The 15701-nt window shown below is 35.1% G+C and overlaps 2 protein-coding genes across 2 annotated transcripts in view; both read left to right on the forward strand.

Moving 5' to 3' along the window:
* Nucleotides 1-682: 682 nt before the first annotated feature.
* LOC149578282 (uncharacterized) lies at nucleotides 683-1210 on the forward strand. The gene has a single exon (XM_089799917.1). It carries the CDS (start codon nucleotides 683-685, stop codon nucleotides 1208-1210), a length of 528 nt encoding a protein of 175 aa, XP_089656043.1.
* Nucleotides 1211-3141: 1931 nt separating this feature from the next.
* The window catches only part of LOC149578283 (uncharacterized), a 91445-nt gene continuing 78885 nt past the window's right edge, over nucleotides 3142-15701 (forward strand). Inside the window, exon 1 of the mRNA XM_089828085.1 lies at nucleotides 3142-3586. Coding sequence (XP_089684211.1) covers nucleotides 3457-3586 — 130 coding nt within the window. The 5' untranslated portion in view covers nucleotides 3142-3456. The remainder of the gene's footprint in view (nucleotides 3587-15701) is intronic.

The following is a 15701-nucleotide window of genomic DNA, read 5'->3' on the forward strand; positions in this document are numbered from 1 at the left end:
AGTTACAAGGAGCAAGACTCACACATTTCCAAAAGGAATTATCTCATATAAAATACATATTAATAGATGAAATGAGCTTCCTTGGAGAGAGATTAATCCAAAACATAGACTCTCGTCTTCGACAAGCATTTTTAGAAAATAGCCATAAAACATTTGGAGGTATGTTTAGTATTTGAATTTATTAGAGTAAGAGATTTTCATTGTAATTTAGTTTGTTCCGTACTTTGAGAATACAAATTTGTAAGTATTTATTTGATATACATATTTTAATATTTTTCCAGGGATATCTATGATATTGGTTGGAGATTAGGCACAATTACCTCTAGTTAGTGATATAACAATATATGAAAGTAGAGGGGGGCATGCAAAGCTACTATGGCAAGAATTCCAAACTGTAGTTACTTTAAATCATATTTTTAGACATGATGGGCAAAGTAATGAGCAAGAAAGATTTCGTGTTCTTCTATCAAATATAAGGGATGCAAACCCCACACTAGAGGACTGGATGTTGCTTATGTCAAGATGCAATGCACACATGAGCAATATAAAAAATGAGGAGTTTAAAAATAGTGTTCATTTATTTTCAACAAATGATAATGTGTACAATCATAATAAGAAAATGCTACTATGACTATCAAACCCTATTGCAAGAAGCATTGCTATTAGAACAACACATGTTTCTATGGATGGAGATGGAAGTGATGAGTTGGACATTGAACTATTACTTAGCAAAGATGCAAGGGTAATGCTAGCTTCAAACCTATGGATTGAAGTTGGTCTTGTCAATGGAGCATTAGGATATGTTCAAAGTATTGTATATCATCCTGGAAGTGCATCACCACTATTGCCATCATATGTACTTGTTGATTTTGATAATTATTCTGGAATTCCTTGCGATGACCATCATCTTCAGAGAGTTCCAATTCCTGCAATTGATAGGGGCAATACAAAACAAATTCCATTGAGATTGGCCTGGGCTTTAATTATACACAAATCACAAGGGCTAACACTACAAAAAGCTACTATCGATATAGGTCCCACTGAAAGAAGTGGTCTCACATTTGTTGCAATATCACATGTCAAATCTTTGCAAGGAATAAGGATTATGCCACCCTTCACATATGACAGATATGAAAAAATGAAGGCAAGAAAGCAAGTTGCTAGAGGAAAAGAAGAACAAAGCAGATTGGGAACCTTAGACGTTATTTGATAGATTGTGCATTTTGTCAACACATTTTTGTTGTTTGTTTTATACATAATAGACATTATCAATAAATTTTGGTGGTTTGTACTTCTCAAAATAATGAACAATATTATTATATATTGTCTCTTGATCCAAATGCTCGGTGATAAAATTTAATGTTCATTTATTTATGTTATATAAGTTTGGTAATTCAAATACATTATTTTGTACTCGAGTTAGTTATTTGAATGGTAAACATTGCATTTTCATGTTTTTACGTGTTTATACACTTTAGGTTTATTAAAGCTAAGGTTTTGCATATGAGAAAATGTTTATTACTTAAAAAATAAAATTAATATGATATCGTATCTATATATATTTAAAAAATAAATAAATGGATGCATTCAGGAATAACTATTCTGGAAACTAACAAGTTGAAATTCATCTATGTAACATCATGACCTTATAATTTTATATTTGGTTTTCTATCTCAAGTTATTTTGTTAGAATTCACCTTGGTAAAAAAATTAATCTCTTATCCTAAGTATTTTTAATATTTCTTGCACAAAATGTAGTACCAAACATTATTTATTTTAACTTTATTAACTCTTACTTTATTACAAATTATGGATAATTTTACACTCATAATTTTGAAATATTGATATTTTGTATTTTAAATTTTTTTGCAGTAAAGAATTAAAACAATAGATGCTTTGGAAAACAAATCAGAAATGGTTGTTGGAAGCCCAAATGGCTCGGTAAACTCTAATGCTTTTTTTAATTCTTCACATGATGTGTATAGTATACTTTCATAACTCTATATTCGAAAGATTTGTAAGCTATACTTTCATAAGTCTATATGCATGACTTTCTAATATGTTTGGTATCAAAATATTGCTTTATATGGAAGTCACAAATATGCGGTAGCACAAATAAATCAAACATTAAATTTATTTGTAATAAATCTTAATTCTATGCATAATCCTAACCATCATGTATAAATCCTAAAACTAACCCTTGTTTTTTTGTATATAGCTTTATATAATATGTATCATTAATAAAATTCTAAAATAGATAAGATTAAATGTTATCTTTAAATGGATGTGGAAAATATAGATGAAATATTATTTGCAATGTACATACCAAAAATAAACAAAAATCTAAATGTCTCTCAAAGCCAAGTGCTAATTATATCCATATTCCTAAACATAATATAAATCTTAAGATTGTCCATTATTTGAAGTCTAACATTAACATTAATCCTAATCTTAAGTACTTGACCTATAATAACTATATTTGTATCATAAACATATTAATAATATTCTCCATCCTAACTTCAATCACCCTATTCATAATTCTAACCTTAATCCCTATCATAACCTTAATTTTGATTTAAAGGCTAAACACAATCATAACCATAAAAAAAATTTATGACCCTAACCATAAATCCAACCCTAAGAATAAATCTTAACATAAATCTAACCCTAACAATAAACCTTAACATTAAATTGTAATTGTAAACAATATCATGATCAAAACTACATTTCTAACTTGAATACATTTTTGTAATCATAATATACGTCTAGGCCCTAACCTTAACCCTATCCCTAACTTTAATACTAACACTAAGCATATTTCCACTCATAAAAACACCAAACCTTGTCCCTTATTATTATAGTAATAAATATATAGCAAGAGTAATCCTAATACTAACCTAACCATGATATAAATTGTAAAGTTATATTTTGAACATGACACATTAATTATTCAATGTGTTATGCAGCTGTGATTAAATTTTTTTCATTATTCACTTTTAATATGCATTAAAAAAATTCAACGAATAGAATATATATTAGCTAGCATAAGTAACTAACTTTCCAAGTTTTCATATGTGATTTATTTTTCCTTACAATTATTACAATTCTCATGAATGTATAATTGGAGTACATGTTATTACAGTTTAATTATTCTTATTACCTCTGACGTTGTTATGGGGTGGCAATAAATTCTATCCATCAATAGATGGAGAATCTCGGCGAACCCCGCAGTTCCTAAAACCCTACAGAAATCACAACCAAAACCCCTATAACCCTGACAGGAACTCCATTGACCGTCATCTAACGCCTAAACTTTGTAGTCGACTATTTCGAACATAAATCTTTACACAAACTATTGCAACGTGCGGCTGTCTTCGGTTACAGTTGCTAATTTAGCATCTTTTGCAGACACAGAGTCAGAACATTAGCATCACTTTTGGGGGAAATCAAATAACAATGCCCATAATTTCAGGATTCAGATATTTATTTGGATGCAGCAACATCGCTATTTGTCGCAGAGAGTGTTTGACACTGCCCCACATTAGGGGACTCAGCACAAATTTCCTGACGAAGCTCTTTGTTGGAGGTGCTTCCATTCTAAACCTATTACTAAAACTTCGTCTAGAATATCAGCAATTATATTTCTGTTAGTTGTAGTTTCTGCCTTCTTGTTTATGTTATTTTGTAAGTCATTGTATTTTTCATTTTCCGTGTTGTCCGTTTGAAATAATTAACAACATTTATAAATGTGTTGCCTTTGTTTGATGTCATACACACACACACACACACATTAATCCATCCACCAATCCCCACTCCCCTTTTTCTCTGCTACCCACCCTCATCCTTTCCTATATAGATAGATAGATGGATATAACAAATCTGGAGTTCAATTTTCTTTTTTCCTCTTTTTAATTTGTTACGGCCCAGCAGAAGCTGAATTCATCTAATGGTAACTCACCAGGGCTAAACTTCTGGCATGGTCGTTAAAGAAATTTGGATCATATTTAAATATGCTTCTAAAACTCTAGTAGAATGGCTTTTCTTTGATGTGTTGAGCTGAAGTACAATTGAGTAGGGGTAATCTTTTCGGCAATGCAATGTCTAGACTAATGGACATTTTCTGTTTGCGGGGATGGGTTGTTTCCTCCTGCATGTAATGCTCCGATCATTGTAATTTGTGATCTCTGATTGCAGGACTAGTGTCCAGATGTTTCCACTTTTAGAGAATTTCTCTGCTCTCAAGCTCAAACTTTGGCAGTGTGATTACTGCAGGATAGCATTTGAGACCTGAGGCTTACCAGATCAAGATCAAATTTCAGTTAAAAGTGTTTAATTGGTTTAGAGTCTGGACTGGCCTATTCTAGCTGCACAAGCATTGAAAACCCCTAGGTCACTGGGTATGCCCTTAAAGCATCATGCAGCCATACCAAGTCCATTTCAGTATGGGTTTATGTGGGTTATTTTTGATGCGAGTTTTGTTCCACTACAATATGCAGGACAAAACACCTAATTTTTCAAGATGAAACACCAATTATCAAATCCTCTTGTGGATATGACACTTCATATGCTAAGACTGCAATGAGATCATAGCGTGACTTCAATTTCCCTCCTTAATGTGGATACTCACTTAGTTGAAATAATGTGATTTACTGGGTTCACTAAGGGGACTTACATTGTGCACTAAGACTTGTCAACTTGGTTTGATTGATTTGACAATGTGCAATAAAAATATACTTTGTATATCCAACTGCAATATGCTACTTGAACTTGTAAATCTAGACTAATTTTACTTCTACCTAACGATTCAATACACAGTGATCTGAATTAGGAATTCAGATTACAATACCTGGTGTAGAACCTGTGGTATTGTGACTTAATTGAAAGCAATTAAAATGCAACAGTAGATGTTTTTGCAAGCCAAAAAGTAATCCATTCATTTCGAAAATAGAGTTTATACAAGTTTGATGGATCCCAAGGGTCACCATTATCCCTTGGAAATGAAAACAAAAAGTCCACAAGCTAATTAATTACAAAATAAACTCTTAACAACTATAGAAACTACAAAAATCTATATTAAAAATTACGTCTACTTGTAGAAGTCATAACTTTTTACTTGTAGCTCAAAATTATGAACCGTCAGAATTTTTGGAAAGATCTTCTAAAGTTCTACATTCATTGTTTGACGAAGCTCAGAAATGCCCTAGAGGCCTCCGAAAATGCAAAATACTCGAACATAAAAAATACCAAAAAAATAATTTTCAGATTTTTCCCATTTTTGCTTATGAAAACATCCTCAACATCTCCCTGGACTATGTTTTGATCACACAACAAGCACATTTGGACTCTACTAGATGCAATCTTGTCATTGACTCCACTTACCTAGTGCAAGCTTCTAAGGTTTGTTCAAATGATTTTCAAATCAATACCATTTCCTTAATTCCATCTATGAATGCAAATCAAAGATCACGTATAGACTGACGCCAAGTTTATATAAATGTCATTTAACTTTGCGAACAAAATTTACAATAAATAAATAGCTAGTGGTTTCATTTAGGGTCGACCCAAACAATTTATGCATTCACAATCACTCTTATCTAGCTAAACTACTCAAAGCAAATTTTAATTTAACAACTTGAAATCAAATCTATTCTAAGCAAGGAATGTAGATCACCATTCAATACTTCCAAATACTTATTCAACATGTAAGACACAACAATGAATGATAGAGCAAACTTGGTGGTATATAAGCAACAATTCTCCAACAATTCTATCTTACAAATGATGTGAATAAGCCTTTATATAGTGGCTCAATTCCAATGAATGACCAAGATTAAATCAAAACCAATGGCCTAGATTAATCCACATAAGCCCTAGTTAGGGTTTCAATAACCATAGCTACAAATGTTAAATGCCTACCTAATTGCAATTAACATTACCATATGGGCTAATGGAAAAATTACATTGCTTTTCAAGGACCCATGAAAAAAATAGAATAGGCATAGCCATTAGTTAAGGTGCACCGATAAATGGACCGATGAGAAGAGAGAGCTTGTAGAAGAAGCCACCGTCTAATAGACCAATAAGAAAATTCAAATGCTTCCAAGAGCCAATTAGAAAGAAGGCCAATGTAGGTCCTATGCCACTTGGCATCAAATGGGCCAATCAAAACTAAACATTTATTTATTAATCAATGAAATTCAAAGCCATGTTGGCCTACATCAAGTCATCATCTTGGGAATTGTGTCCATCATCATCATTTTCTCTCACATTTATTGAACCTAGACACAATCTCATTGAGCACCTCCATGGGGACAAGTGGCATTAATCCAAGCCTATACTCATAATATCTCACCTCACTTGTATACATAACACATGCTTTCTTCCAATCAGCTGCATTACTCATAGTCATGAACCCAACAAATTTCGCAGCTGCATCCAAATGGTCAAGCACGAGTGGATTCCCTTCCATGAAGTAGATTTCTTTCACCTTTCCCTTGTAGTTTTTTCACACTTATCTTCTGATTATCATCCACTTTCAAGTGAAATATGGTTTACATAACCCACTATATCATTCATTACCTCCAAAATGGCATCCTTTATAGCCAAGCAATCGGTTTCTTTATGTTTAAGTACATCATCCTTGTGGGAGATCACTTGATGCCATGCTAGGAAATCAACCCTTTGTTCTTTTTCCACTCCTTGATCCTTTATTAGTGTACGTAATGGTACCTCCATGAGAGCCTGTAAGTGGGAAATATTTTCTTCTTGCCTGGATGAGAAATCCTTGTAGTGTTTCAATATCTCTAGGCTTCATTCTTGAAGAAAGAGCACGGTGTCATAAGTCTTAATGAATTTTACAGTGAACATTTTTGCCTCTTCTAATACAATGCCACCCATCTCTTTGCTTATTGCCCTGTAAGTTTTACTCCGAGCCCTACCATAGACGGACTGAAACTTGGCATGGGACGAATGAAAGTTGGGCCAGCTTTCTAAAGTGGATTCTTTATCTGTCTAAGGCTCTCTTTCAACCGTTTGTTCTCCTCTTTATATTTTCGTTTCTTTACAACATTCTTGATTATTTCATCCTGTAAAGATCAAATAGACCCGTGAGCTTCCTCAACCTCTTGTTTCTTGGTAGTTTTCCCCAATTCATACTCCTTTAGGGCCCATTTGGCGGTAGGAATAGGAATAGAGGAATAGAAATACATATTCTGGATTTGTTAATCTGAGAATAGAAAATGAGAACATGTATTCCTATTCTCTATTTGGTTCACCAGGATTTTGATGGAGAATTGGTCCTCACAAAGCCAGGGAAGGAATGAGAAGGAGAGGCCCCACGATGATGATGACTCTAATGATTCAGATTTAATTGACAAGGAATGGAGCCAATACAGAATGCGATATAGAGTGCATGATTCTGATGATGATTCAACTGATTCTGTTTGCTATGAATTAGAGAAATCTGCTGTCAATGGCACATCTGCTGGTGCACCCAGTGCTATTGATAAACCTGCGATGAAAAAATCAGATGATGCCGTGGCAGAAAACACAATGCAAATAGAGAGGATGAATGTGATGGTGATTCAAGTGACTTTGATGTGTGGGAATTGGAGGAATCTGGTGGTGGTGATGGTGCATTTACCAGTGTTGATGCAAGTTTCTTTTGAGTTGAAGACTGAGTGCCAAAAAATCATGGAAGCTTGAGTGCCAATATGGACGCAAATGAGCAGCACAATTTTCACGGACCCAAAATTTTGTGCTTTTTAACAAAGTAAAAAAGTGGAATAGGAATAAGTATTCCAATTCCACCTATTTAGGCGGAATTGAGATACTCATTTTTTTGGGCAATATTACTATTGTATGCCTATTCTCAATTCCTAGCTTCTACACCCAAATGGAGAATTCATAGATTTCAAGAATAGACAGATGCCTATTCCAGCCGTATTCCTGTTGCCAAACGGGCCCTTATGTCATAATCTCCAGTCATAACCTCTCCCCTTACCTTGTCTAGGAACTTGAGCAATGTGCATACCTGAAGCATTCTTTGTAACTTGATAGAAACTCTTGGCTGACACCTTATGTTCTTTTTCATCATTCCTTCTAACTATCTCTTCCATGCTATTAACCGGCTGCCCAACTGTAACTTGTTTCTTCATCATTCCATTCAATAGCCATGCTGGTGCTGTGATCTCTACTATCTCATCTTCTCTTTTCTCCTCTTCCTCATTTTGTTCTTGAACTTCCTTATTGATTTCTTGATTTGCCTCCACCTCTTGTGGTTGAATCTCGCTGTCTTCTGATAGTGCCTCCAAGTGTATAATCTCATTCTCTTCATCTGGATGCACTTTGCTCTGCTGAAGAGGAGAATCTATCCCTTACTCATTCCAATCCAATAGGATGCAGCTAGAGCTCTTAATAGCTGCCAACTCATTTGCAACTAACACTTGTACTTCTTTCTCTAGTACTTGTTCTATTGTTCAAGGCCTTCATTTCTTTTGTTGATGCTCTTGATTGATTGTTTTCTTCCTTTTCTTATGCTTTGTTTAGGAAGGCCTATTTCCACCTCTTTAACCGTTTTGACTTTCAAATCCAATACTCATCCCCTGTGGTTGTCCAAGTGATTTCTCTTTAGGTTCAGTTATATCCTTCATTAGTTCATAAGTCAACAAAAGCCTGCTTACTTGTAGGTGAGCTATCTGTCTTTGCGATCAAACTTCAGCAATTTTTTTAACTCTTGCCATTACTGCATCCAAACTTTATTCACTTTTGTCTGTCCAATCAATATGTGAAATGGCATCCTTCTTTGCCATGTTATAATCAGGTTGGAGGTATTGCCTATCATCATCCACTTGATCAGGAATCTAGATCCACTTGCTTGCTCTAATCAACTCAATTGACATCCTGGAAAATGATATTCTCTTTAGCATTAGCCCAATGATTCTCTATATGTGCTATGTGCCTGTATTGAACTTCATATGCTCTCTTAGTCTGATGATGGGGTTCAAAGTGTGCTCTCCCATGATATAGTCCGAAAGCGTAGAATTTAAAATCTCCTTCTGCTACCTCCACTACTTGAAGAGTTGAGAGGCTGAATGGAAACCAGCCTTGTATTTCTGAATCTTGTCATATGCCAACAACTGCTTTCCCACCGCCATCAGTACTAGCTTGTTAGGTGGAAACTTAGGAAGTTTCTTTGGACACACTATGCTCCCTAAAACCCAGTTGTAAGTGAATTTGGGGAATTGGATAAACCATGAACCAGGCTTCTTCGCTAGATCCTCTGCTTCTTTTGACTACTCTTTTAGTGGGTTACCATGCAATAGCCTTACATAATGCATGACAAATACATCATTAGAAATTCTGAAACCACCATTGTTGTGGAGGTGCAGTTGAGGGTAGCAGTCATAAACCACTAGTTTTCCTTTCTTGTTCCCTACTATCCCAAGACATTGCAATCCAGGATACTTGCACATCCAAGCCATCATATAGACTATGTTGGATGTCATGTAGAATACATTGGTGTGTGTTTTAGTCCTCAATTGCTCATTGATGTTGTCACTGATCATAACTTTCTAATAAAACATCCCATTCCCACTAAGTATCATCTCTGTGTACTAACGCATCCATGACCTAAAAATTGCTGCTCCTGGACTGCCCATTACTTTGTTCAGCATCAAAATGAGATCTCCCACATCTCTAAAATCAGTGTTGACTTGGTGAGCTGGGAGCAAGTTCTTTTAGTTTCTGCTAACCATTCCTTGTCCTCGAGGCTAATATAATGACTGGATTTGTTCTCATACTTTTTCATGGCTTCCTTTTTTGTCTTACAAACATCTACCTTGTGTTCTAGGATGTTGAAGGCTTCCCTTGTTGCATCTGCTGTGAGTGGGCCTGCAATGTTTCCCTTTGGTGTGAGGACTTGTCTAGTGGTTGGACTGCAATTTTTTGCCATCTCTAAAACTCACTCTGTCCATTGATGTGTAGGAGAGAAGACTGCTGCTTGTGCGATACTATTCTTGATCATCTTCTTGATTTCTTTGGATTGGTTGACCTCATATATTCTGTCTCTTATTAGATTTATGTCGAATGGGCCAAGATTGGCATCACCAATGTTTTCCCAGGTGGAGGCGAAGGTGGATTCAGGAGTGATAGCTGGGTATCAGACTTTAGTTGTGCCAACCTTTGTACTTTGACACTTTCAACATTTTTGGCTTCTTTTCCTTTAGTTGCTGGCTCATTTAGCTCTTTGTCTTTTGCTGCTGGATCCCTCTTTTCCTTGGCTTTGGCCTTAGACTCTGAATTTTCAACCCCTTTCTCCATGAATAATCCTGCCACACTAACCTCTAATCAGATTTCAAGTTATTTCTTCAAATTTGGACTAAATTATAAAGTTAAGAGCTGCTGAAGTACTAAAATCAGACCTTAGAAATTTAGTCATTTTTTAATCCTATACCTCATACTACTTTCTTAAAATCACTTTCACTTCGTATGAAAGAATTTAACTGAGATCTGAGAAACAGAGCTTGATACAGAACTATGTAGTTCTGAAAATGACGACAAATCTCAGTCAACTATGATAGCAACATTATAAGGAGGCCACAATCTTAAGTCTAGGAGTGGTGCTGATAAATCTCATACCTTAAATGCATCTGATATAAGTGAAAACAGACTTCAATTCGCTGCTAAACGTCTGAGATTTGAGATCTGAAAAATCAGATATTAAATTGCTGATAAAAGCTTGAAACCAGAGCCTAATTCACTTGTAAGCTTCTCCATTTGCTGCCAAAAGTTCGAGACTGGATTTTATTGCTGGCAAATGCTTGTAATCGGAGCCTAAGTTGATGTAATCAGATCTGTAGGTGTTTGAAATCAGAATTTTAATGCTCATAAACACTTGGAGGCACTTAGAATCAGAGTTTTAATGCTGGTAAAGGGTTGCAATGAGACCCTAAATCACTGTTAAATGCCTGAGATCAGTTCTTAGCATGAAAATCTGAAAGAGATTGCTATGAACTGAATTCTACCATCACCAATAAGCAGTCCTGCAGAAAAATGAGTGGAAAAATCTCCAAAACCTGCCCTGCTGGTTCGAATTTTCCAGATCTGCCTCAAATGAGTTTGAAAAATCTCCTTTGAAGTGAAAGAATGGGCTCTGTTTATATGGATGTTGTCTCTTCGATTGATACTCCCCTTGCAGTGCCTCAAAAATTTAATAATAATTAGAAGATATTTGACAGCCCATTTTATTTGCGTTGAATTGTAGTTTCCTTGTTAAATTTAGGCCTGTTTTCATTTCAAAATTAAAATTAAAACCTCCATAATGGATCAAACTTCTCTATGTAGGCATCTCATCATTAAGTGTAGGCCTATAGTGATTAAATTCGAGGCGAGTTGATGTCATGTTTGATGTCTTGCATTTAATTTGAGGCCCTGTTAGCACATGTATGAATTGGGACTCCATACTTTGAGTTTAGAGCCACATGCCTCGGCTTGAAATTTTATTTTATTTGAGTTAGGGCCTGATTTAGGCCCACATGTTTCAGCTTTAGATCTTTATTTTGTTTGAGTTTAGGTATAGGTGTCAATTCTAGGCCACATGCTACAGGATTGGACCCATGGTCACTCAAATTTAGGGCCTCATTAGGCCCATACGTTTGATGTTTGGGGCTGGCTCTTAGAACTTAGAGCCCACGTTGGCTTTAGACCAGATTTAGGACCTGCCCCACTTAAGTTAGGGTCTGATTTAGGACCTCATGCTTCAATAATAAGGCATCTCAAAAATAGTTTAGGCCTGATTTTTCAATTCAAGGGCATCTGTTTGGTAATTAGGATCCCTCTTGTAAAGTGTTAGGTGCACACATTTCAGCTTTAAGGCCTGTTGACATTCTCAAGGCCACAGGTCAGGTGATTAGGGCCTAAGGCATTCAGTTCTAGGCCCAATTTGGCCCACACTTTTGGCTTTTGGGGTCCGACCATTGATCAATGGCCACGTTTGCTAAGCCTCTACATTACTTGCTGTTAAAGGCCAGATTTAGGGACTTATCATTGAACTTTGTGCTCAAATTTGGGACTGCCTTGCTGATTAAGATTTGTTTTACAGGCTGTAGGTCATACATTTGACATTTGGGGCCTACTTCTTGAGTATTTGCAACGACCATCATAATTTAAATATTATATAAATTCATGTAATTCATCAAAATACACAAATTCTAGTATATACTAATGTCATGTGTCTAATACACCATGCAGAGATTTGAAACCATAATCCTAAAATAAGTTGAAGTACAACAATTTGATTACAATACTAAACTTAAGGAAACATTTAGCTCACATGGGAGAAGACATGTAATACATAATACCTGACAGGGAAGAGTTTATGACATATGACCACCATCTTGACAGGGAACACCTGAAACCTACTTCTTTGTCAAACAAGGTGGGCAAGAACATTGCCGGAGCACATTTCCACCCTACCATGAAGCAGTTACACTTCCCCAGAATCTTTCATGACACGAAAGATACACAACCCAACATGAGGAAGGCTAACAACGTGATACTGACAAGGCCAATGGAACTTGTGTAGCATGACATAATGAAATACTGATATAATAACATCAGGATGTTGGAATATTAAATTAATTAGGTTACTTTTAGATTAGTTTTAGATTAATAAAATAAATTAGATATTTGACTGATGGGAAGTTACATTCCTGTAAAGAGGTTTTGGTAGCTTTCTTAAGAAAAATAATGGCTTTATATATCCAACACTAATCAATGTATTGATCATCGAATGCAAATACATTTGAATCAATTGAATATAAGTTTCTATTACGTGTTTTCATTTGGTATCAGAGCCATTACAGTTCATGTGCTACTGAGATGTAGATGGTAGATACAAACGAAGAGAAAAGACAATGGTGCCTGAAATATAGTTGCATGTGTGATAAAAGTGCAAACTGTGCAAAGTTACCAAGAATGTAGCCCATAAGGAGAGTGCAAAGAGAAGTTTTGACTTTATAAGTTGCCTTGAAGTCATTTTTTAAAGAGGTGTTATTCAAAATTTCAATGCATGCTACAACACCAATAGATAGTCCTTAAAACCTGGTTTAATAAAGTTTACCATTTCTTGCCTTAGTGCTGGAGGGAGACATATTTTAGTTTGAAATTATTGTAATGGAGGTGTGATAAGGAGAACTGTCATTTTTTATTTGGACCATGGGCATTACTGTAGATATCAATAGCTGCGGCAGTACAAAGTTATACAATTAATTTTCTGGAGTATTGAAGTCTGCACTGTAAGCGAACCTGTTACACATTTTTTCGGTATATCAATAATTCATTCATCCTATAGCAGCAGTTTCAACGTTTTGAAGTGAGGCAACAATCTTGTGCAAATTGAATCCTGCATTGCATATTAATCAATCATTTTCACAAGTCATATTTGGTTATTGGTTTCTTACATTGGAGGTGTGAGGATCCAAATTCCAGTGTTGAAGAAAGGTATGTTGCTAATATGCATGCTGCATTCTGTATAAGTTCAGAAGGTGTTTGGTTGTGAAATAAGGGCATAGCTTTCAACATTAATAAAAATCAAAAGGCGATGAACCATCAAATGAAATGAGGCAGCATCTGAAAGCAAAAGAAACCGATGACCATAGCTTTGGATTAGAGTGCAAACAACAAACATTAAGCACAGGGAATATTCTAACATGTTTGTACAAAGGCATTGACGATAGCATTTGGTGTGTAGACTTACCTTTATGAAATAGATTAGAGTTTTTTTAAAGGATTTCCTCCTTGCATGTGCATCATAAATTGTAGTTTAGTCATTTTCTCTGACTAGTGTAAATCTATCAAGAGAAATTTGGTACATTTTGAAGTTTCGAGGATCATTGTTTTTGGGGATTCATTCGATGTTTGGTGTTCCAAATTCTATAATCTTCACAAATGCACTTGCTTATTTTGATTGGAGATTTGGAAAACATATCGTCATTGTCAGACATATGCCAAACATTACTTTTGTTTTTTTGAAGCCATTTTCATTAAATGGATCGAGGTCTTCAAGGAAATGAATTAGTCATCAAATGGATAAATATTAATATGGTCACATAGGAGATTAGAGGCAGGAGATTTTTTATGATCCCGAGCTAGCTTCTCACTATTCGTGTCCTTGTAAAGTCGGGGCTTGGCAAATTCATCCCTAAAGAGAAGAGGTGGCTTGACTTATACGTGTCCTGAAGAGAAAAGGGGGCTTAGTGTCATGATTGTCCCTTTAAGGAGTGGGGGGGGGGGGGGGCATGATTTGGTTGGTGATATGTCAAGCATCGGAGGAGGCATTAGACACACTAAGAGGAGCTGTGGACTTTCAAAGGAAAGGCATCTTAAGGGTAGACATATTGATGGTGATTGTTTCCACAACACTGGAGGAGGCGTCAGACACACTTAGAGGAGATGTGGACCTTTGGATGAAAGGCGTCTCATGTGCAACACTGGAGGAGGCATCAAACACACTCGGAGGAGATGTAGAATTTCAGAGGAAATGTGTCCCATTGTGTAGGGGAGGTGGGAACATTCATAGTGTGAAGACAACTTCATTTTATGATTAGGAGATCCATTGATGTGACCAGTTTGGTGTTGCTTGAGCGAGTGAAGAGGATTGCTGAAAGCACTTTGTCAAAGTTTCCAAAGGGTTGGGTTAATAACCCTTGCAACTTCCACTCTTGTTCGAATTAATGTAATATGGGGGGAATGTTGGAATATTAAATTAATTAGGTTAGTTTTAGATCAATAAAATAAACTACATATTTAAATGATGGGAAGCTACAGTCCCATCAAGAGGATTTGGTAGTTTTTTTAAGGAAAATAATGAATTTATATAGCCAACAATAATCAATGTATTGATCATCGAATGCAAATACATTTGAATCAATTGAATATAAGTTTCTGTTACACATATTTAGACAAGTACACACGATACATAAATGATTAAGACAGAGAAAATTCATTTCTTGACTAGCATTTCCTAGATTTTCTTTCCATCTCAAACACATGGAAAACATAGTTTCAAGATGAAAAACATAGTGATCTCAAAAAATTCAAGAGGATACCACAATTCAATCATACCCCTGCTCATGCAGTCAATAGTTCTCAAATCAGTCACATGCATTTGGAACAACTTTATATCCATTAAAAATCAAACATTGCCTCAATAAACATATTTGTTGCATATTGCTTGAGTCCAGTCGACAAGTTCCATGATCTCTTTACAATATATATTTTATTCCTTATTTTGAACTCAAATAAAATAAAATAATATAATAATAATAAAATGTGATGTCAATACTATCTTAGAGCATGCAAGTCACAATCCAGAAATAAATCCATAAATATCTACAATTTATTTCATTAAGATAAAATTAGAAGAATGATGCTAAGATAAAATCGGACTTTAATAAATATGTAACAAGCTAATTTTTCCATTCCTATTTAATTGATTTAATTTAACAAAACATTTCTTTTCAAAATCACATGAAGGACAGTTATAATGACCACCTTATAAATAGTAACCTCTATTTAATAATTTATATATTCAAATGAAATGAACAAAAGATATAGCAAATTAACTGAATCCTAATCTATTGAAAAGAATAACCGATTTAACTATATTAACCATCTACAACATGCATCAATTTAAAATGTGA

The sequence above is a fragment of the Cupressus sempervirens genome, chromosome 1 (genome assembly GCF_028749045.1).
Source record: "Cupressus sempervirens isolate cs-2001-9-10 chromosome 1, ASM2874904v1, whole genome shotgun sequence".
NCBI lineage: Eukaryota > Viridiplantae > Streptophyta > Pinopsida > Cupressales > Cupressaceae > Cupressus > Cupressus sempervirens.